We start from the raw sequence: 21,737 nt of genomic DNA, 5'->3' as shown, positions 1-21,737 counted from the left end.
TTTTTAAACTGTATTGTTGGTTAGGGGCTCGTAACTAAGCATTTCACTGTAAGGTCTACACCTGTTATATTCGGCTTGTAAGGTCTACACCTGTTATGTGACTTATACAATTTGATTTGATTTTGATGCGTGTATCCAGGAGTTGTTCCCTATGTGTGTATCCAGGAGTTGTTCCCTATGTGTGTGTCCAGGAGTTGTTCCCTATGTGTGTATCCAGGAGTTGTTCCCTATGTGTGTGTCCAGGAGTTGTTCCCTATGTGTGTGTCCAGGAGTTGTTCCCTATGTGTGTGTCCAGGAGTTGTTCCCTGTGTGTGTGTCCAGGAGTTGTTCCCTATGTGTGTGTCCAGGAGTTGTTGGTGTGTTGTGAGGAGGATAATGGTGAGATCAAGGAAGGAATGGACGTCCTGCTGAGGGCCTGTGTGTGTGTGTGTGTGTGTGTGTGTGTGTGTGTGTGTGTGTGTGTGTGTGACAACGTTTCAGATAGGAGAAAAGATACAGAAGGCAGGTGAGAGCTTCTTTACTGTTCAGTAGTACAGACAGTGTGGGAAGGAGAGACAGTGAAAGCGTAATTCAGTGAGAATAACAGTCAAATGCACAGATACACTGCATGGAACATATCTCTACAGGTTATATATTAGACACAATAAACTATAGATTTATAATGTGTGAGCCTCATTTTATATGTGAAACATTCTCTTTATAGCACAAAAACCTCTTTAGGCTAGATATATATATATATCACAATATACAGTACATTAAAAAAGATATCCTGACTTTGTAGAAACCTGGGACTCAACACTGCATCAGCCTGGAAGAGGACAGCATGGAGAACCAAACAACAAGGAGCTAGTGAGTGAGATGCTGACTTTAGTACTGGACACATTGTCTCATAGTATCACATCATGTTCTACTGCTTCTCTTGAGATGTACACATACACATGTTGAAGATTGTGGGTAAGGTCAGGTAGAACAAGGGGTTGTGGGTAAGGTCAGGGGGTCGTGGGTCAGAGCAGGGGGTTGTGGGTCAGGTCAGGTAGAACAGGAGATTGTGGGTAAGGTCAGGTTGAACAGGGGGTTGTGGGTAAGATCAGGTTGAACAGGGGGTTGTGGGTAAGGTCAGGTTGAACATGGGGTTGTGGGTAAGGTCAGGTCAGGTTGAACAGGGGGTTGTGGGTAAGGTCAGGTCAGGTTGAACAGGGGGTTGTGGGTAAGGTCAGGTCAGGTAGAACAGGGGGTTGTGGGTAAGGTCAGGTAGAACAGGGGTTGTGGGTAAGGTCAGGTAGAACAGGGGGTTGTGGGTAAGGTCAGGTAGAACAGGGGGTTGTGGGTAAGGTCAGGTAGAACAGGGGTTGTGGGTCGGGTCAGGTAGAACAGGGGGTTGTGGGTCGGGTCAGGTAGAACAGGGGGTTGTGGGTAAGGTCAGGTAGAACAGGGGGTTGTGGGTAAGGTCAGGTAGAACAGGGGGTTGTGGGTAAGGTCAGGTAGAACAGGGGGTTGTGGGTCGGGTCAGGTAGAACAGGGGGTTGTGGGTCGGGTCAGGTAGAACAGGGCGTTGTGGGTAAGGTCAGGTAGAACAGGGGTTGTGGGTAAGGTCAGGTAGAACAGGGGGTTGTGGGTCGGGTCAGGTAGAACAGGGGGTTGTGGGTCGGGTCAGGTAGAACAGGGGTTGTGGGTAAGGTCAGGTAGAACAGGGGGATGTGGGTAAGGTCAGGTAGAACAGGGGGTTGTGGGTAAGGTCAGGTAGAACAGGGGGGTTGTGGGTAAGGTCAGGTAGAACAGGGCGTTGTGGGTAAGGTCAGGTAGAACAGGGGTTGTGGGTAAGGTCAGGTAGAACAGGGGGTTGTGGGTAAGGTCAGGTAGAACAGGGGGTTGTGGCTAAGGTCAGGTAGAACAGGGGGATGTGGGTAAGGTCAGGTAGAACAGGGGGTTGTGGGTAAGGTCAGGTAGAACAGGGGGATGTGGGTAAGGTCAGGTAGAACAGGGGGTTGTGGGTAAGGTCAGGTAGAACAGGGGGTTGTGGGTAAGGTCAGGTAGAACAGGGGGATGTGGGTAAGGTCAGGTAGAACAGGGGGTTGTGGGTAAGGTCAGGTAGAACAGGGGGTTGTGGGTAAGGTCAGGTAGAACAGGGGGTTGTGGGTAAGGTCAGGTAGAACAGGGGGATGTGGGTAAGGTCAGGTAGAACAGGGGGTTGTGGGTAAGGTCAGGTAGAACAGGGGGTTGTGGGTAAGGTCAGGTAGAACAGGGGGTTGTGGGTAAGGTCAGGTAGAACAGGGGGATGTGGGTAAGGTCAGGTAGAACAGGGGGATGTGGGTAAGGTCAGGTAGAACAGGGGGTTGTGGGTAAGGTCAGGTAGAACAGGGGGTTGTGGGTAAGGTCAGGTAGAACAGGGCGTTGTGGGTAAGGTCAGGTAGAACAGGGGTTGTGGGTAAGGTCAGGTAGAACAGGGGGTTGTGGGTAAGGTCAGGTAGAACAGGGGGTTGTGGGTAAGGTCAGGTAGAACAGGGGGTTGTGGGTAAGGTCAGGTAGAACAGGGGGTGTGGGTAAGGTCAGGTAGAACAGGGGGTTGTGGGTAAGGTCAGGTAGAACAGGGGGTTGTGGGTAAGGTCAGGTAGAACAGGGGGGTTGTGGGTAAGGTCAGGTAGAACAGGGGTTGTGGGTAAGGTCAGGTAGAACAGGGGGTTGTGGGTAAGGTCAGGTAGAACAGGGGGTTGTGGGTAAGGTCAGGTAGAACAGGGGGTTGTGGGTAAGGTCAGGTAGAACAGGGGGTTGTGGGTAAGGTCAGGTAGAACAGGGGGATGTGGGTAAGGTCAGGTAGAACAGGGGGTTGTGGGTAAGGTCAGGTAGAACAGGGGGTTGTGGGTAAGGTCAGGTAGAACAGGGGGTTGTGGGTAAGGTCAGGTAGAACAGGGGGTTGTGGGTAAGGTCAGGTAGAACAGGGGGTTGTGGGTAAGGTCAGGTAGAACAGGGGTTGTGGGTCGGGTCAGGTAGAACAGGGGTTGTGGGTCGGGTCAGGTAGAACAGGGCGTTGTGGGTAAGGTCAGGTAGAACAGGGGTTGTGGGTAAGGTCAGGTAGAACAGGGGGTTGTGGGTCGGGTCAGGTAGAACAGGGGGTTGTGGGTAAGGTCAGGTAGAACAGGGGGTTGTGGGTAAGGTCAGGTAGAACAGGGGGATGTGGGTAAGGTCAGGTAGAACAGGGGGTGTGGGTAAGGTCAGGTAGAACAGGGGGTTGTGGGTAAGGTCAGGTAGAACAGGGGGTTGTGGGTAAGGTCAGGTAGAACAGGGGGTTGTGGGTAAGGTCAGGTAGAACAGGGGTTGTGGGTAAGGTCAGGTAGAACAGGGGTTGTGGGTAAGGTCAGGTAGAACAGGGGGATGTGGGTAAGGTCAGGTAGAACAGGGGGTTGTGGGTAAGGTCAGGTAGAACAGGGGGTTGTGGGTAAGGTCAGGTAGAACAGGGGGATGTGGGTAAGGTCAGGTAGAACAGGGGGTGTGGGTAAGGTCAGGTAGAACAGGGGGTTGTGGGTAAGGTCAGGTAGAACAGGGGGTTGTGGGTAAGGTCAGGTAGAACAGGGGGATGTGGGTAAGGTCAGGTAGAACAGGGGGTTGTGGGTAAGGTCAGGTAGAACAGGGGGTTGTGGGTAAGGTCAGGTAGAACAGGGGGTTGTGGGTAAGGTCAGGTAGAACAGGGGGATGTGGGTAAGGTCAGGTAGAACAGGGGTTTGTGGGTAAGGTCAGGTAGAACAGGGGGTTGTGGGTAAGGTCAGGTAGAACAGGGCGTTGTGGGTAAGGTCAGGTAGAACAGGGGTTGTGGGTAAGGTCAGGTAGAACAGGGGTTGTGGGTAAGGTCAGGTAGAACAGGGGGTTGTGGGTAAGGTCAGGTAGAACAGGGGGATGTGGGTAAGGTCAGGTAGAACAGGGGGATGTGGGTAAGGTCAGGTAGAACAGGGCGTTGTGGGTAAGGTCAGGTAGAACAGGGGGTTGTGGGTAAGGTCAGGTAGAACAGGGGGTTGTGGGTAAGGTCAGGTAGAACAGGGGGTTGTGGGTAAGGTTAGGTAGAACAGGGGGTTGTGGGTAAGGTCAGGTAGAACAGGGGGTTGTGGGTAAGGTCAGGTAGAACAGGGGGTTGTGGGTAAGGTCAGGTTGAACAGGGGGTTGTGGGTAAGGTCAGGTAGAACAGGGGGTTGTGGATAAGGTCAGGTAGAACAGGGGGTTGTGGGTAAGGTCAGGTAGAACAGGGGGATGTGGGTAAGGTCAGGTAGAACAGGGGGTTGTGGGTAAGGTCAGGTAGAACAGGGGGTTGTGGGTAAGGTCAGGTAGAACAGGGGGTTGTGGGTAAGGTCAGGTAGAACAGGGGGTTGTGGGTAAGGTCAGGTAGAACAGGGGGATGTGGGTAAGGTCAGGTAGAACAGGGGGATGTGGGTAAGGTCAGGTAGAACAGGGGGTTGTGGGTAAGGTCAGGTAGAACAGGGGGTTGTGGGTAAGGTCAGGTGAGGCTCCAGATGATGGTGATCGCCGCTACAATGCCATTTAGGACCGCCACACTGTAGCCCATATGGAAGGAGTGACCTGTCACCTGCCTGACAGACAGACAGACAGACAGAATTAGACATCAAGGGTTGCAACACATATCGACAGCTTGGGACTGTAAAGTTCTATCTGGAAAAAGATGATTCTGAGATAATTGGCTTTAAAGTTCTGAACCCTCATTGGTTTGAATGGTGTCAACTACTTGTATCTTGTATTCTTTTGAACTTAACATGAATTGAGGTATTTAGAGTACTGTATAGGTAGAGAACACTGAACAGAACAAGGCTGTTTCAATAACGACATCTTGACTAAAATACAGATAGAACCTTATAGTCCCAAGCTCTCGATATGGCATCATTCTATTTACACACGTGTGTGTCCTGCTATCTGGGCTTGGGAGAGAACAGGAAGAGATGGAACAAGAGGAGTTAGGAAAAGGACAAGAGAAGGCCAGTGGAAGAGTTAGGGAATGTAGGTTAGTCAGTGGAGGCTGCTGAGTGAGGACGGCTCATAATAATGGCTGGAATGGAGTCAGTGGAACGGTATCAACTACATGGAAACCACGTCTTTGATATGCCTGATACCTTTCCATTGACTCCATTCCAGCTGTTACTATGAGCCGTGCTCACTCAGCAGCCTCCACTGAGGTTAGTGTACAAGTGTGTGTGTGTGTGTGTGTGTGTGTGTGTGTGTGTGTGTGTGTGTGTGTGTGTTACCTGAGGTGGGCAGGGGACAGGGGCGTTGGGGGGAACGTGCCAGGCTCAAAAGAGTCAAAGTAGGTGATGGTCCATGTGAAGCTACAGCAGCAGAACCCTGCTAACACTGACATGACCAGAACACTCCAGAACCCTACAGAGGGGGAGGAGAGAGAGACAGAGGGGAGAGAGGGGTGAGCGAGAGAGAGAGGCCAGAGGGGAGAGAGAGAGGGGGCGGAGGGGAGAGAGAGAGAGAGGAACATGTTTTGTTAATTTTCTATTCTTGAGGCTTAGTCTGTATGAACTTTTGTGAACAGACCTGTACTTACCTAGGAGTCTAACCTCTGAGCCATCCTCTCCAATCACTCTCTCATTCCGCATCTCTGAAACACAAACACACAAAACAGTATACAGAAGTGACAAGATTACATATTTACATAACAAGTAACAAAAAACAATATTATTCAGCTACTGTCCAAGAGAGTCTTCATCCGCGACTAGAATTCTGTAACTCTTGTATGACAGACGTTGTACCTTTCAAGATGAGGTAAACAAAGGCGCAGAATACTGCAACGACCGACACCACCATCGCACAGCAGAACATGGAGAAAATCCTTGCGGTCCACAGTCTTCGGTTGTCCCAAAAACTCTGGTCCGGTTTGACCGGACGCTGCCGGTGTTGTATGTCCATCTTGGCAACAGTCAAGTAATACCATTCAAAAACGTTTAACTAGTTGTCAAAGCAAGCACACGCTAGATATTAACGTAGCGAAGTTAGTTACCTCTCCCAAACTGCCTTCCTTCAATTAGTGACACGCACGTTGTTAAAATAGAATGAGGGTGTATTTTAATAGTATCACTGCCCTATGTAAATAATGTCATGTAAAGTTATTTCAACAGTCCCCTTTTCGTAACTTTCTAAACTTCTGACAATGCTTTCAAAACATAGCTCCTTCCTCTTCCGTATCCGAAAACTAAACCCGCCCGAATAGCATTACTTTCCCTGACGCAACCAACAAACATCTTGTCTATTGGTTTGAACACGTCTATCATCTTCTTTTCTCACCAGTGTTCAGTAGGACACACCGCAGCTAAACGTTTTGCAACAGAAATTGGAACGAGCGCCCCTTATCTATATTTGACCTAGAGTGACGTTCAGTAGAGCACAGTGTAGCTAAACAATTTGCAACATCATTATCAAACAATGTATCACATATTGAAAGACAGTGTACCAAAACAAGCTTCAACCCAGCTTGAACAAAATGGACTTAGGTGCTCGACTGAGGGACATTCCTTACCCCTAGACACTTCAACGGGTGATTATCCACTAAAATAAAGAGAAAGGAGTATTCTGTATATATCCCATATATTAGGCCAAATATAGATAGCGCAGAGGCGAACATATATCTGTAGCACAACTGTCCAGAGCAGATTTTTGTATATGACGTGCACCTACCTGGTCAGACATGAAAACATTTGAGAACACCTGTTGCCTATTTTATCAACAGGAAACCAGTTATCTTAGTTCTGTCTATATGTTTTCTTTTTTTTTTATGACGTGCACCTCTGTCCGTTTCCTTGAATCCTCCCATCTCTGCAATAATACAAATCTTATACAATGTATTAAGCTGACAAATACGACAGGGACCAATCTCTCAGGATTTGGCTTTGACTAGAGATAGTTAGAGAACGCAACATTGTATGTGTCCTATTATTGTATTGCCTATGATAAAATAGGCTTTTGGGAACTAGAGTCCTCTATCTATCTCTATGTTTGACTTTTACTATGTGTTTCTGGCCTCTTGTGGCAGCCTCAATCAGTGATGACTTTTCACTTAATGTAATACAGAAACACTGTCCTCTGATATTGATGGAGGATATAGCAATAACAGAGTTTCTTTGGAACCATCTTTATTAGAACAAAGTTCTAAGGGGGAGAGAGGGAGAGTCTATCCCAAACGCACTTTACGACTGTTGACGAAGTCCGACACCTTCACCATCCCATCACGCGCCTTCCTGAGAGACAGACAGACAGACAGAGATACACACACATTTTGTGCAAAGTCAATTTTATTTCTCACACCTGCGTCTCCTGGTACTTGAGAGCTTTTGTTGTCACTGTGTAGCTGCTGTGTAGTTGTGTAGTTGTTGTGTCTCTGTGTAGTTGTTGTGTCTCTGTGTAGTTGTGTAGTTGTTGTGTCTCTGTGTAGCTGCTGTGTAGTTGTTGTGTCTCTGTGTAGTTGTGTAGTTGTTGTGTCTCTGTGTAGTTGTGTAGTTGTTGTGTCTCTGTTTAGTTGTGTAGTTGTTGTGTCTCTGTGTAGTTGTGTAGTTGTTGTGTCTCTGTTTAGTTGTGTAGTTGTTGTGTCTCTGTTTATTTGTGTAGTTGTTGTGTCTCTGTGTAGTTGTGTAGTTGTTGTGTCTCTGTGTAGTTGTGTAGTTGTTGTGTCTCTGTGTAGTTGTGTAGTTGTTGTGTCTCTGTTTAGTTGTGTAGTTGTTGTGTCTCTGTGTAGTTGTGTAGTTGTTGTGTCTCTGTTTAGTTGTGTAGTTGTTGTGTCTCTGTTTAGTTGTGTAGTTGTTGTGTCTCTGTGTAGTTGTGTAGTTGTTGTGTCTCTGTGTAGTTGTGTAGTTGTTGTGTCTCTGTGTAGTTGTGTAGTTGTTGTGTCTCTGTTTAGTTGTTGTGTAGTTGTGTCTCTGTTTAGTTGTGTAGTTGTTGTGTCTCTGTTTAGTTGTGTAGTTGTTGTGTCTCTGTGTAGTTGTGTAGTTGTTGTGTCTCTGTGTAGTTGTGTAGTTGTTGTGTCTCTGTGTAGTTGTGTAGTTGTTGTGTCTCTGTTTAGTTGTTGTGTAGTTGTGTAGTTGTTGTGTAGTTGTTTAGTTGCTGTGTAGTTGTTTTGTTGCTGTGTAGTTTTTTTGCTGTTGTGTAGTTGTATAGCTGTGTAGTTGTGTAACTGTTCAACTCACGCCTGAGCCTCCAAGTAGGTAATGGTTCGGTCTATCTGGGCCTGGGACACCTCTCTGTCCACCGCAGCCAGGTAGGAGTAAAGGAAGCGGAAGGTCTCGAAGGTGACGCAGGCGTCTGGGGGCTTACACGAGCTGTCTGAGTTCAGGATGTACAGCGCGTGGGTCATGGCGTTCTTGATCGTCTGCCAGAGAGAAGGCAGAGGTCACCAAGATAACAGGGGCCCAAAGGTCATTCGATAATGTCTGTATGTTATTAAGTGTGTGTGTGTGTGTGTGTGTGTGTGTGTGTGTGTGTGTGTGTGTGTGTGTGTGTGTTGCAGCGTGCATGCATGAGTGCGTGCTTGCATGCGTGCACAATATCATATGTACCCCTCCCAGATAGCTGCAGCCCAGGGCGAAGAATTTTATCCAGTCGAGTTGATCTCCGAAGCAGCCCACTGTCATGATGTGTCTGAGAAGGTCGTCAGCCAATCCTAACGACCTCCACAGCTTGCTCACCTCCTTCTTACTGACTGTGCCATTCTTATGTAGCTGGGAAGGGGAAGGGGGGGAGAAGGGGGTAGGGAGACGGGGACAGAGAGAGAGGGAGAGATTTCACGTTTATGTGTGTATGTGTGTGTGTGTGCACGTGTGAGTCATGCATGTGTGTGTCTAGCTGTGGTGTGTTTGTGTGTGTGGCCCCGTACCTTTTCGTGCATTGTGGTGAGTACCTCAGGTGTGAGGTCCATGGTGTTGGGGGTTACCACTTTGTCTGGTGTCCTGTTCACAGGTAACGTTTTCCCCTGGACCAGAGCACTGAAGTACCTGTAGAAGACATGCATACCAGCACAATACTGGGGTTAATACAGCAGAGCAGGAATCCTGGTCTTGAAGGACTGTAGTGAATGTATGCAGGCATATATTCCACACAGTTCAGCTACAACTGACTTTAGATCAGTGGGCTTCGTCCCCTATGGGCCCTGGTCAAAAGTAGTGCACTATGTAATGAATAGGGCTCCATTTGGGAAGCAGACGAGGTCAAGGGCCAACTTTCATTCTTCTCCTCTCAGATGCTATAATACTAAACTGACCTTGGATCAGTGGCTAGGCGTAACTTCATGCTACTCACAGTGTGGCCCATTCCAGCAGGTCTTCAGGTTGTGTCCGGATGGCGTCCTTGGTGAACTGCTTCAGAATGCCGGGGAGCTCTGGAGGGATGACCACCGGTTTACCTGTGTGAGACATTCTAAACCCAGAATGGGAACCAGCGGCAACAAAAACACCTGTATGGGGAAAAGAAAATGGTATTTTAACGTCATTCTTGCAATGTCTGCCTGACTCTAAAATAAAAATGTTATAGGCTCAATGCAGTCGTATTTAAGTCAATATCAACTAAATTATTGTTAACAATGAAGTACCGTACTGTAATAGATTTATATTAAAATCAGCTGAAGGGCTTTTATTTATTTTTACTATTTTCTACATGTAGAAAAATACTGAAAACATAAAAACTATGAAATAACATATATGGAATCATATAGTAACCAAAAAAGTGTTAAACAAATCAAAATATATTTGAGATTCTTCAAATAGCCACCTTTGCCTTGACAGCTTTGCACATGCTTAGCATTCTCTCAACCAGTTTCACCTGGAATGCTTTTCCAACAGTCTTGAAGGAGTTCACACATATGCTGAGCACTTGTTGGCTGCTTTTCTTTCACTCAGCGGTCCGACTTATCCCAAACCATCTCAATTTGGTTGAGGTCGGGGGATTGTGGAGGCCAGGTCATCTGATGCAGCACTCCATCACTCTCCTTCTTGGTAAAATAGCCCTTACACAGCCTGGAGGTGTGTTGGGTCATTGTCCTGTTGAAAAACAAATGATAGTCCCACTAAGCCCAAACCAGATGGGATGGCGTATCGCTGCAGAATGCTGCGGTAGCTATGCTGGTTAAGTGTGCCTTGAATTCTAAATAAATCACAGTGTCACCAGCAAAGCACCCCACACTATAACACCTCCTCCTCCATGCTTTACGGTGGGAAATACACATGCGGAGATCATCCGTTCACCCACACCGCGTCTCACAAAGACACGGCGGTTGGAACCAAAAATCTCCAATTTGGACACCAGACCAAAGGACAAATTTCCACCAGTCTAATGTCCAGTGCTCGTGTTTCTTGGCCCAAGCAAGTTTCTTCTTCTTATTGGTGTCCTTTACTAGTGGTTTCTTTGCAGCAGTCTCCTGTGAACAGTTGATGTTGAGATGTGTCAGTTACTTGAACTCTGTGAAGCATTTATTTGGGCTGCTATTTCTGAGGCTGGTAACTCTAACAAACTTATCCACTGCAGCAGAGGAAACTCTGGGTCTTCCATTCCTGTGGCGGTCCTCATGAAAGCCAATTTCATCATAGCGCTTGATGGTTTTTGCGACTGCACTTGTAAAAACTTTCAAAGTTATTGAAAATGTTCTGTATTGACTAACCTTCATGTCTTAAAGAATGATGGATTATCATTTCTCTTTGCTTATTTGAACTGTTCTTGCCATAATATGGACTTGGTCTTTTACCAAATAGGGCTATCTGTTGCATACCACCCCTACCTTGTTACAACACAACTGGTTGGCTCAAATGCATTAAGAAGGAAAGAAATTCCACAAATGAACTTTAAGAAGGCACACCTGTTAATTGAAAGAGTGTGCAAAGCTGTCATCAGGGAAAGGATGGCTATTTGAAGAATCTCAAATATAAAATATATTTTGATTTGTTTAATACTTTTTTGGTTACTACATGATTCCATATGTGTTATTTCATAGTTTTGATGTCTTCACTATTATTCTACAATGTAGAAAATATACAAAATAAAGAAAAACCCTTGAATGAGTAGGTGTTCTAAAACTTTTGACTGGTAGTGTAGCTTTTTACCCAAAAACTATTTTAAAAGCAAGAATTTAGCAAGGAATGTCTGAGTGTAAGTCGCTCTGGATAAGAGCGTCTGCTAAATGACTTAAATGTAAATGTAAATGAGTGGGGAGGGTAACCTATGCAAACCACCTGATTAGAAGGTCCTATGTAGATTGTATAGTCAATAAGCAACTATCAGGAAATAACACTGATACAAAAAAATCTCACTTTTACGGTGTTAGTTTCATCAGCTGTAGTACAATATATAAAATACAGGAAAACTGAATTTGGACTGCACAGGGCCTTTTAAATGGCAGGCCTATAGCCTACTAATAACTGTGGATTCATAATAAATAATAAATAATTAACCTGTAAAAGACGGTGCAGTTCTCTGCGCGTGATCAGACGACGTAAACGCTGTGAAAGCGGGAAAGACAGTAGCATGTGCTGCGTCGGTTATTTTGTATCAGTTTGTGATTCCCGCGTAACAGACGGCAATTGTGACGTCACATTGTGTGCGTCCAGGGTGAGTGTGAAATGAATAACAAATGTCCGCACGGGGCGACATTTCCTCATGTTTTATCATTTGCAGCTCTCGACAGACATTTATCGGACATTTTCACAGTAGAATAGTAGTTGATCTATACGAGACGATAGTTTACCTTGAGTCATTCTACCTATAATCGAATAGTAGGGCTATATAACTTTCCTAAGATAAAGGAGTTAAACTAAAAGTGATATCTGATATGCCAACATTCCCTAAAACCTTTTATCTTTTATATTTGCCTGCTGTTCTGTACCTTTCGGACTGCTCTGAATTACTGACCTCTGCCTGCCCTGACCCTGAGCCTGCCTGCTGTTCTGTACCTTTCGGACTGCTCTGAATTACTGACCTCTGCCTGCCCTGAGCCTGCTTGCCGTTCTGTACCTTTCGGACTGCTCTGAATTACTGACCTCTGCCTGACCTTGACCTGTCGTTTGCCTGCCCCGTTTTTGTAATAAAGTTTTGTTACTTCGAACTGTCTGATTCTGGGTCTTATCTAGAAAGAGGCCAGAGTTCCTGACTTGGAATTCCGAGTTGGATGATCAGTCGAATCAAATCTACGATAGATATAACGTGATTTGATGTCATTTTATCTGTGGCCAATAACCTTGAGCCTTCTTGGATGGGCACTTCTAATGTAAATGTATGGCATCACCCAAGGGGCTTTAATTTTCTAGCTCTTCCCATAGATTTTGCAGTGACGTAGTGCCCCCATGAGTGACAGAACACCGAGCAAATCACAGCGCAACTAGAGAACATTACCAACCCCTACACTCCATATTTTCGTTGGCTGCCCCACCACCACAGAAAGCACCGAGCTAGACTGAAACACCTGCATTTTGAGCTGCTTTACTCAAGAAAGCAAAAAAGAGACCATGTTTGTATGTGGCTCTATAAAGCTATTCTTATTTTAGCTAAACAGGTGCCCTGAAGGACCGGTTGCCACTGTGTGGTATGTTATCAAATACATCAAATGCATGGTTTCCATGTGTTTGATGCCATTCTCTCCCCCCCCAGCAGCCTCCAATGGTGTGTGTGTGTGCGTGTGGAGATGAGAGGGAGGTTTGGTCTGTTGTTGGGAGGCGATAACAATAGGTTACACAACCACGGCGGGCGACACATTGATGCTGCGGGTGTCACGGTTAATTGAGTGATGTCACCGGGAGCTGTGTTTTTTTCTAGATAGGCGGTTACTGCTTTTATAAATAAGAGGAGGCGGGCTGGTGATGCAATAAGCAAAGGGCAGCTCCTTTAGGCTATGCGATCAGCATCAAATATAGCCTATATAGGCAGCTTGACCCCATTAAGATAGCCTCCTCTTCTCTAATCTGGGAAGAACAAAGCAAACCATGATGTTGCCATCGTCCTTGGTGTGTGAAGACTGGTGGATGAATGACGGCATAGATCAAGCGCATTGATTTTATAGCGCCTGCCAGGGAATAAGGGAAAGTGCCTCCTACAGTCAGAGAACAGCGATGATGTTCTTCTAAAATCACTTCAGGCACCGTATGTAGTCTACACTACCGGCCTGCCTCGCCTCTGGTTGCACGCGCCGTGCATGGACAGGCTCGGGACGGTCGGTGCTCATGCAGTCAGCTGAGCCCGAGCCATCTGCACCGCATGCGTTTCGGTTTAACGCTATTGTTAGATTGGTCGGTAGGTTGGTTGTAGTTGGCAAGTAGTGGAGCATGCTGCACGAGCTTTCCGCCTCGGTATTCGGTAGGCCTACAAGGCAACTGCTGAACAAAAGCGCGCAAGGCGATACGGAGGGATATGATGTGATGTGATGCCGCGCAGGATCACGGTGACAGTAGCGGAGGCACGGGAATGCGCGCGACTACGGACGGGAATCGCTGCCAGGATACAGAAGAGAACATGGGGACGGGGCCGCGCGGTGACTGACTGACTTTCTCCCGGTAACGACCGTCTCTGCATACCGAGGGGTTCAAAAAAGGAAATAAAAAAAGAACCGACCAGCCTCTCGTTGAAGGCGTGGAGGATCTATCGGAGAGGATGATTCCCGGGGACCCTGCCCAAACCGGACCCGGTGAAGCCGGTCAGGACGGGTTGGCTAAAGCAGGTGGGCAGGCTGGGTGTTAACGGCATCCCGTGCCGAGATCGATAATGGGTGAAAAGGCTAAACCGGAGGGATTGGTCACAGCTGCCTGGCCCCCGATATGGGTGGATGTAGCCTATCGTTACTGTGCAGGAATGTGCCTGTCCGTTACCGTGAGAAATAGCACTGGCAGAGCTGTATATTCAGCCCATTATAGAATTAGACTATTTCACCGCAGCGCGCATGGTCAGGGAGGACGAAGCAAATGCGTTGAGTTTTTGGTCAATTTCTGTGATTGAGGATCCATCATGATCACTTGCCTTGGCGATGTAAACATGTTTCCCGTGCCAATAAAGCCTATTTAATTGAATTGAGAGAGAGAGAGTACAGTAGCAGCCTAGCCTATATATGTTCTATGTAGCTTGCAGCATTTGATCCGCGGTGTTATAAAACGATATCAATACAGACACACCCACATAATCTATGTGAACGTTTATTTGACCGTATTCTGTCTCGCTTTGATCTTTATACAATCCACAAACGGCCGAGCACGGGCCCGAGGCTTTTCGCTGTGATGTTAAATCGTCAGCACGTCCATTCATTCTCTCTGTGTGTGTAGTAAGCATGTACAGCTGCTATAGGCCACTGTATAGGAGCAAACATGTTACCGCAGCTGTGTGTGCAATAAGACACTAGCTACCATTACACACACACACACACGATGATTATGCATGACTATCAGACATGAAATAAGGTGTGTGTGTGTGTGTGTGTGTGCTCTCTCCAGTGAGCATGGATGGTAGAGGTCCCAACTGGTCCACAGGGCTGCATCTAGTCTAAACAGGGGTCCTCTCCTAGTTTCCTCTCCTAGTTTCCTCTCCTTACCTACCCTGATCTGAAGACACTGGACAACACACTGTGGTGGATGCCTCATCCCCTTGATTGGTCTAAAGGAGAGGACTACAGCCGAGTGAGGAATATAAGGGATATGTCTCAATACTCTTAAATGGTTTCCTCTTCATGCCTCTTTTCATCCATGATATCTTCTCCTTCATCAGCACTGACCTGAAAAACACAGGATGGGTGAAAGCAACATTGCAGATCCTTAGAGGGAATTTTTCTCATACCCTTCAGGTTGTTTCACGTCAGATGGAGGAAAAGAGATATTGAGAGGAAAAGGACTTAAGACTATTGAGATGCATCCCAGTAGGCTGTCTCATCCCAAGGGCTGGTAAGACATGGAGAGAAGGGAGGGAGAGGTTGTCACAGCGCGCCTGTGATCTGCTTCCCGGCTGCTCCTCGGAACGATCAGTGAAGGGTTCCTCTTCATTTCTCTTCATTCCTCCTCTTCCTCTCAACGCTTCTCCCCCTCTCCCTCCTCTCCTCTCTTCCCCTCTTCCTAAGGTTATCATTGGTCCCTGAGCTGGGAATATTCAAACACAGCGTTGTGTTAATGCCCTGTTTATGTAATTCATGGTGAATGAGTGCCATTATGGCCCATCCCTAGATGACTGACACACACACACACACACACACAGTATATATACTGTATATTACATGACCAAAAGTATGTGGACACCTGCTCGTCGAACATATCATTCCAAAATCATGGGCATTAATATGGAGTTGGTCCCCCTTTTGCTGCTACAACAGCCTCCACTCTTCTGGGAAGGCTTTCCACTGGATGTTGGAACTTTGCTGCTACAACAGCCTCCACTCTTCTGGGAAGGCTTTCCACTGGATGTTGGAACATTGCTGCTACAACAGCCTCCACTCTTCTGGGAAGGCTTTCCACTGGATGTTGGAACATTGCTGCTACAACAGCCTCCACTCTTCTGGGAAGGCTTTCCACTGGATGTTGGAACATTGCTGCTACAACAGCCTCCACTCTTCTGGGAAGGCTTTCCACTGGATGTTGGAACATTGCTGCTACAACAGCCTCCACTCTTCTGGGAAGGCTTTCCACTGGATGTTGGAACATTGCTGCTACAACAGCCTCCACTCTTCTGGGAAGGCTTTCCACTGGATGTTGGAACTTTGCTGCTACAACAGCCTCCACTCTTCTGGGAAGGCTTTCCACTGGATGTTGGAACATTGCTGCTACAACAGCCTCCACTCTTCTGGGAAGGCTTTCCACTGGATGTTGGAACATTGCTGCTACAACAGCCTCCACTCTTCTGGGAAGGCTTTCCACTGGATGTTGGAACATTGCTGCTACAACAGCCTCCACTCTTCTGGGAAGGCTTTCCACTGGATGTTGGAACATTGCTGCTACAACAGCCTCCACTCTTCTGGGAAGGCTTTCCACTGGATGTTGGAACATTGCTGCTACAACAGCCTCCACTCTTCTGGGAAGGCTTTCCACTGGATGTTGGAACATTGCTGCTACAACAGCCTCCACTCTTCTGGGAAGGCTTTCCACTGGATGTTGGAACATTGCTGCTACAACAGCCTCCACTCTTCTGGGAAGGCTTTCCACTGGATGTTGGAACATTGCTGCTACAACAGCCTCCACTCTTCTGGGAAGGCTTTCCACTGGATGTTGGAACATTGCTGCTACAACAGCCTCCACTCTTCTGGGAAGGCTTTCCACTGGATGTTGGAACATTGCTGCTACAACAGCCTCCACTCTTCTGGGAAGGCTTTCCACTGGATGTTGGAACATTGCTGCTACAACAGCCTCCACTCTTCTGGGAAGGCTTTCCACTGGATGTTGGAACTTTGCTGCTACAACAGCCTCCACTCTTCTGGGAAGGCTTTCCACTGGATGTTGGAACATTGCTATGGGGACTTGCTTCCATTCAGCCACAAGAGCATTAGTGAGGTCGGGCACTGATGTTGGGCGATTAGGCCTGGCTCGCAGTCGGCGTTCCAATTCATCCCAAAGGTGTTCGATGAGATTGAGGTCAGGGCTCTGTGCAGGCCAGTCAAGTTCTTCCACACTGATCTTGATAAACCATTTCTGTATGGTCCTTGCTTTGTGCACGGGGGCATTGTCATGCTGAAACAGGAAAGGGCCTTCCCCAAACTGTTGCCACAAAGTTGGAAGCACAGAATGGTCTAGAATGTAATTGTATGCTGGAGCGTTAAGACTTCCCTTCACTGGAACTAAGGGGCCTAGCCCAAACTGTGGAAAACTGCCCCAGAACATTATTCCTCCTCCACCAAACTTTACAGTTGGCACTATGCATTTGGGCAGGTAGTGTTCTCCTGGCATTGCCTTCGACTTTTAACCCAAAAACATGAGGCATGTTGCTTTTCCTGCCTTATCTACGAGAGGGAGAGGCTACAGGTTAGCAAAGAGTTAAGTTTTATTAGAAATGAAGAAAAAGTGTGTAAGATCAGATGCACAAACAGACAGGAGAGAGTACATTACTAGGAGCCATGAAGAGAAGTGTCCAGATTCCGTACAGCAGAGCAAACCCCCCCCCAAAAAAAAAATATATACTTGGCATTGCGCATGGTGATCTTTGGCTTGTGTGCGGCTGCTCGGCCATGAAACCCATTCATGAAGTTTCCGACTAACAGTTATTGTGCTGACGTTGCTTCCAGAGGCAGTTTGGAACTCGGAAGTGTTGCAACTGAGGACAGATGATTTTTACGCGCTTCAGCACTCGGCGGTCCCGTTCTGTGAGCTTGTGTGGCCGACCACTTTGCGGCTGAGCCGTTGTTGCTCCTAGACGTTTCCACTTCACAATAACAACACTTCCAGTTGACCGGGGCAGGTGGTATCCTATCACAGTGCCACGTTGAAAGTCATTTAGCTCTTCAGTAAGGCCATTCTACTGCCAATGTTTGTCTATGGAGATTGCATGGCAGTGTGCTCAATTTTATACACATGTCAGCAACAGGTGTGGCTGTAATAGCCAAATCCACTAATTTGAAGGTGTGTCCACATACTTTTGTATATACAGTGTATATAGAGCATTCAGAGCCTCTCTGTCTGGGGGTACACTATGGTGGTGATGAATGCACTGCAGTGTTGTGTATAAACTGCTTAGGAATAGTGTGTGTGTGTGTGTGTGTGTGTGTCTGTTTGTCTGTGTGTGCTTTATTCTCAATCTCGTAGTGTAGTTGTAATCTGTGTTGCGGTGGTACGCTGTCTGTGGCCTGGCCTGCTCTTTCGTGTGACCAGCCTGGTCTGTTTAGCCGTGTGTCTGTGTCAGATTCTCTTGTGATACACAGAGTAGTAGTAATCCGCCTTTGGCTGCACACCGTCTGGCTGTCTGTCTGCGTGCGGTGTGTGTGTGGTTGTACAAGCGATGCTCTTTTAGTCTTGCAGGGTAAACATCTGGCAGCACGGTTATAGGGCCAGCGTGACTAAGCCTTTTCAGGGGGGAATAGAAAACATAGAGATGCAGAGACAAAGATATGGAACAGTCTTGCTGATCTTCCACTTTACCTGAAGATGTTAAATCCTGCCGTCTGCCTGTTATATCCAACATATTGGTGTGTGTGATGTTTCCAGTACCGGCTGGCAGCCGCAGGGAGTTATTTGTCTTGGTGTGTGTGTGTGTTTGCGTGTCTACGTGTGTGTATGTGTGTGTGCGTGTGTACATGTGTGTGTGTGTTTGGATGTGTGTGATAAACAGAGCGTCGGTTGGTTTGGTACGATTATTTTATTTCTACTTCCTGCCACTCCCTGGAGTTCCGTGTCACAGGAAGTCTGGAGTGCCACGCTTCCTGTCACATTGGTTTCCTCTTCCTGTCCTTCACTCCTTCATGTTAATTTCTTTGTGCTTCCTCTTTCCATCGTTTTCATGGGTGAATTCACAATCGATAAGGAGAAGCCAAAACGTCTGTAACACACATGCACGTACAAAAGCATGCACACACACACGGACACACGCACACACACACACACACATAAACCTTTCAACAAACACAAAATTCAGCAAGCTATTTCCTCCATTCTGTCACAAAATGTATCATCACAATGACATTCAATGACATTCTAATGTGGACTAGAATGTTATTGTCTTGGACACACACACACACACACACACACACACACACACACACACACACACACACACACACACACACACCTACATAGACACACACAAACAACTACACACACATACATACACACACATACACACACGCACCTATACACACACACACACACACACACACACACACACACACACACACACACACACACACACACACACACACACACACACATACATACATACATACATACATACACACACACATACATACATACATACATACACACACACCACACCTACACACACACACCTACTGTACATACACACACACATACATACACACACACACACACACACACACACACACACACACACACACACACACACACACACACACACACACGCATACACACACACACACATTTACACACACACGTGAGGGTTTGCTTGCAGAGCAGATAAACAGTATGACTCATACAGTGAGAGAATAACCTCTTAGTGACGTGGAGAGGTCAGCTAGACCCCTTGAGCTACATACTCTTACGTTCCCTCCCTCCCTCCCTCCCTCCCTCCCTCCCTCCCTCCCTCCCTCCCTCCCTCCCTCCAACCTTGCCTTTCATCCCTTTCTCTCTGTCATCCATTGCTACCCCTACCCTTTCCAAATACTGTACACAAATACTGTACACTTCCTCTGGTACTGTATGGGAGACTGCAGAGGTACACACACACACACACACACACACACACACACACACACACACACACACACACACACACACACACACACACACACACACACACAGACACACACACTTACGCACACAAGTGCTCCAGCTTACACTAACACAGACACATGTCCCCTCTGCAAACATCCCCCTACCTCTGTCTCTGCCCTATGCCCCAGTGCCCCAGCTGTTCCAGTCAGGATTATACCCACATCAGATTACACTAACAGGCCTAAACACCAGATGGGTTTTGTCTGCTGTCTACATGCTGTCACAGCAACCTATACACACCACACACACATTTATTTACAGTAATTTAATGTGATAGTGTAATTACAGCCTGCTGCTCAAACCCTAGTTCTTTCTCTCCCTCCGTTTCCAGGGGAGATTGTTGTTGATGTGGCTGTTCATTTGTGATCGAGCAACTAAATACTGTTTATTTACAGGGAGATTTGAAATGTAACTGTCTGTCTATATCACCTTGTCTGCCCCCACACTCTCTTTTCTCTCTGTCTCCCCCTCTCTGTCTCTCTCCTCTCTGTCTCTCTCCTCTCTGTCTCTCTGTCTCTCTTCTCTCTGTCTCTCTCCCCCTCCTCCCTCTCTCTCTTCACTAGGGGGTGCGCGGGGGGAGGGGGTGAGTGCGGTGGATGTGCTGACAGTTCTGAGGGAAAAAGTGGCCTTTGTTTCAGGTGAGTCTAGTACGGCCCTGTCCCATTTTGTTCCCTAGTCTCTTTTCCAAGCTCCCTCCATCCCCTTGCTCCATTACGTTCCCTTGTTACGTTCACTTGTCCCTTCACCTAACTCCTTACCCTTGTCCGACCGAGCCCCTCCCCTAGGCTGACATGGTATATGTCCTCGTTGAGTGTCTTGGTTCAAAACCTCTCTGGTAATGATGTGTTATGTTGCTTTTTGATGATGTCACTGTCCCAGGGGGGAGGGACAAGAGAGGCGGGCCCATCCTCACCTTCCCAGCGCGGACCAATCATGACCGAGTGAAACAGGAGGATCTAAGCAGACTGGTCACCTATCTGTCCACCATACCCAGGTAACACTCCTTCTATCACTTTATCTCTCTATCTGTCCACCATACCCAGGTAGTACTCCTTCTATCACTTTATCTCTCTATCTGTCCACCATACCCAGGTAACACTCCTTCTATCACTTTATCTCTCTATCTGTCCACCATACCCAGGTAACACTCCTTCTATCACTTTATCTCTCTATCTGTCCACCATACCCAGGTAACACTCCTTCTATCACTTTATCTCTCTATCTGTCCACCATACCCAGGTAACACTCCTTCTATCACTTTATCTCTCTATCTGTCCACCATACCCAGGTAACACTCCTTCTATCACTTTCTCTCTCTATCTGTCCACCATACCCAGGTAACACTCCTTCTATCACTTTATCTCTCTATCTGTCCACCATACCCAGGTAACACTCCTTCTATCACTTTATCTCTCTATCTGTCCACCATACCCAGGTAGTACTCCTTCTATCACTTTATCTCTCTATCTGTCCACCATACCCAGGTAACACTCCTTCTATCACTTTATCTCTCTATCTGTCCACCATACCCAGGTAGTACTCCTTCTATCACTTTATCTCTCTATCTGTCCACCATACCCAGGTAACACTCCTTCTATCACTTTATCTCTCTATCTGTCCACCATACCCAGGTAACACTCCTTCTATCACTTTATCTCTCTATCTGTCCACCATACCCAGGTAACACTCCTTCTATCACTTTATCTCTCTCTGTCCACCATACCCAGGTAACACTCCTTCTATCACTTTATCTCTCTATCTGTCCACCATACCCAGGTAACACTCCTTCTATCACTTTATCTCTCTATCTGTCCACCATACCCAGGTAACACTCCTTCTATCACTTTATCTCTCTATCTGTCCACCATACCCAGGTAACACTCCTTCTATCACTTTCTCTCTCTATCTGTCCACCATACCCAGGTAACACTCCTTCTATCACTTTATCTCTCTATCTGTCCACCATACCCAGGTAACACTCCTTCTATCACTTTCTCTCTCTATCTGTCCACCATACCCAGGTAACACTCCTTCTATCACTTTATCTCTCTATCTGTCCACCATACCCAGGTAGTACTCCTTCTATCACTTTATCTCTCTATCTGTCCACCATACCCAGGTAACACTCCTTCTATCACTTTATCTCTCTATCTGTCCACCATACCCAGGTAACACTCCTTCTATCACTTTATCTCTCTATCTGTCCACCATACCCAGGTAGCACTCCTTCTATCACTTTATCTCTCTATCTGTCCACCATACCCAGGTAACATTATCACTCAGTTATTCTATAGCTACCTCTCCATCTCTATAACTCTATAACATCCTCCCTGTATCACACCGTCAGTG

At 47.0% G+C, this 21,737-nt stretch overlaps 3 protein-coding genes across 4 annotated transcripts in view; 1 reads left to right on the top strand and 2 right to left on the bottom strand.

The window, feature by feature from the left end:
* Positions 1–4,354: 4,354 nt before the first annotated feature.
* LOC106574821 (ADP-ribosylation factor-like protein 6-interacting protein 6) lies at positions 4,355–6,208 on the bottom strand. 2 transcript variants are annotated; one of them, XM_014150911.2, is made up of 5 exons: positions 6,002–6,206; positions 5,754–5,910; positions 5,549–5,602; positions 5,241–5,373; positions 4,355–4,574 (listed from the first exon to the last, which is right to left on the bottom strand). In XM_014150911.2, the coding sequence occupies exons 2-5, from the start codon at positions 5,908–5,910 to the stop codon at positions 4,481–4,483; spliced, it is 438 nt and encodes a 145-aa protein (XP_014006386.1). In that variant the 5' UTR covers positions 6,002–6,206; the 3' UTR covers positions 4,355–4,480. The 2 variants fall into 2 exon arrangements, with proteins under 2 accessions (XP_014006386.1, XP_014006385.1); XM_014150910.2 differs by having other exon boundaries at positions 5,754–6,208.
* Positions 6,209–7,095: 887 nt separating this feature from the next.
* On the bottom strand, positions 7,096–10,653 carry LOC106574820 (ropporin-1). The gene is made up of 6 exons (XM_014150909.2): positions 10,640–10,653; positions 9,286–9,439; positions 8,864–8,981; positions 8,547–8,708; positions 8,178–8,359; positions 7,096–7,235 (listed from the first exon to the last, which is right to left on the bottom strand). Exons 2-6 carry the CDS (start codon positions 9,399–9,401, stop codon positions 7,169–7,171), a joined length of 645 nt encoding a protein of 214 aa, XP_014006384.1. The 5' UTR covers positions 9,402–9,439; positions 10,640–10,653; the 3' UTR covers positions 7,096–7,168.
* A 2,924-nt stretch (positions 10,654–13,577) lies between these two features.
* Positions 13,578–21,737, top strand: part of LOC106575792 (kalirin) — an 88,343-nt gene continuing 80,183 nt past the window's right edge. Inside the window, 3 exon segments of the mRNA XM_045698021.1 lie at positions 13,578–13,681; positions 19,952–20,026; positions 20,268–20,382. Coding sequence (XP_045553977.1) covers positions 13,615–13,681; positions 19,952–20,026; positions 20,268–20,382 — 257 coding nt within the window. The 5' untranslated portion in view covers positions 13,578–13,614.

The sequence above is a fragment of the Salmo salar genome, chromosome ssa16 (assembly GCF_905237065.1).
Source record: "Salmo salar chromosome ssa16, Ssal_v3.1, whole genome shotgun sequence".
Lineage (NCBI taxonomy): Eukaryota > Metazoa > Chordata > Actinopteri > Salmoniformes > Salmonidae > Salmo > Salmo salar.
The sequence above is the reverse complement of the archived record's forward strand: the minus strand, read 5'-3'. Positions and strand labels throughout refer to the sequence as shown.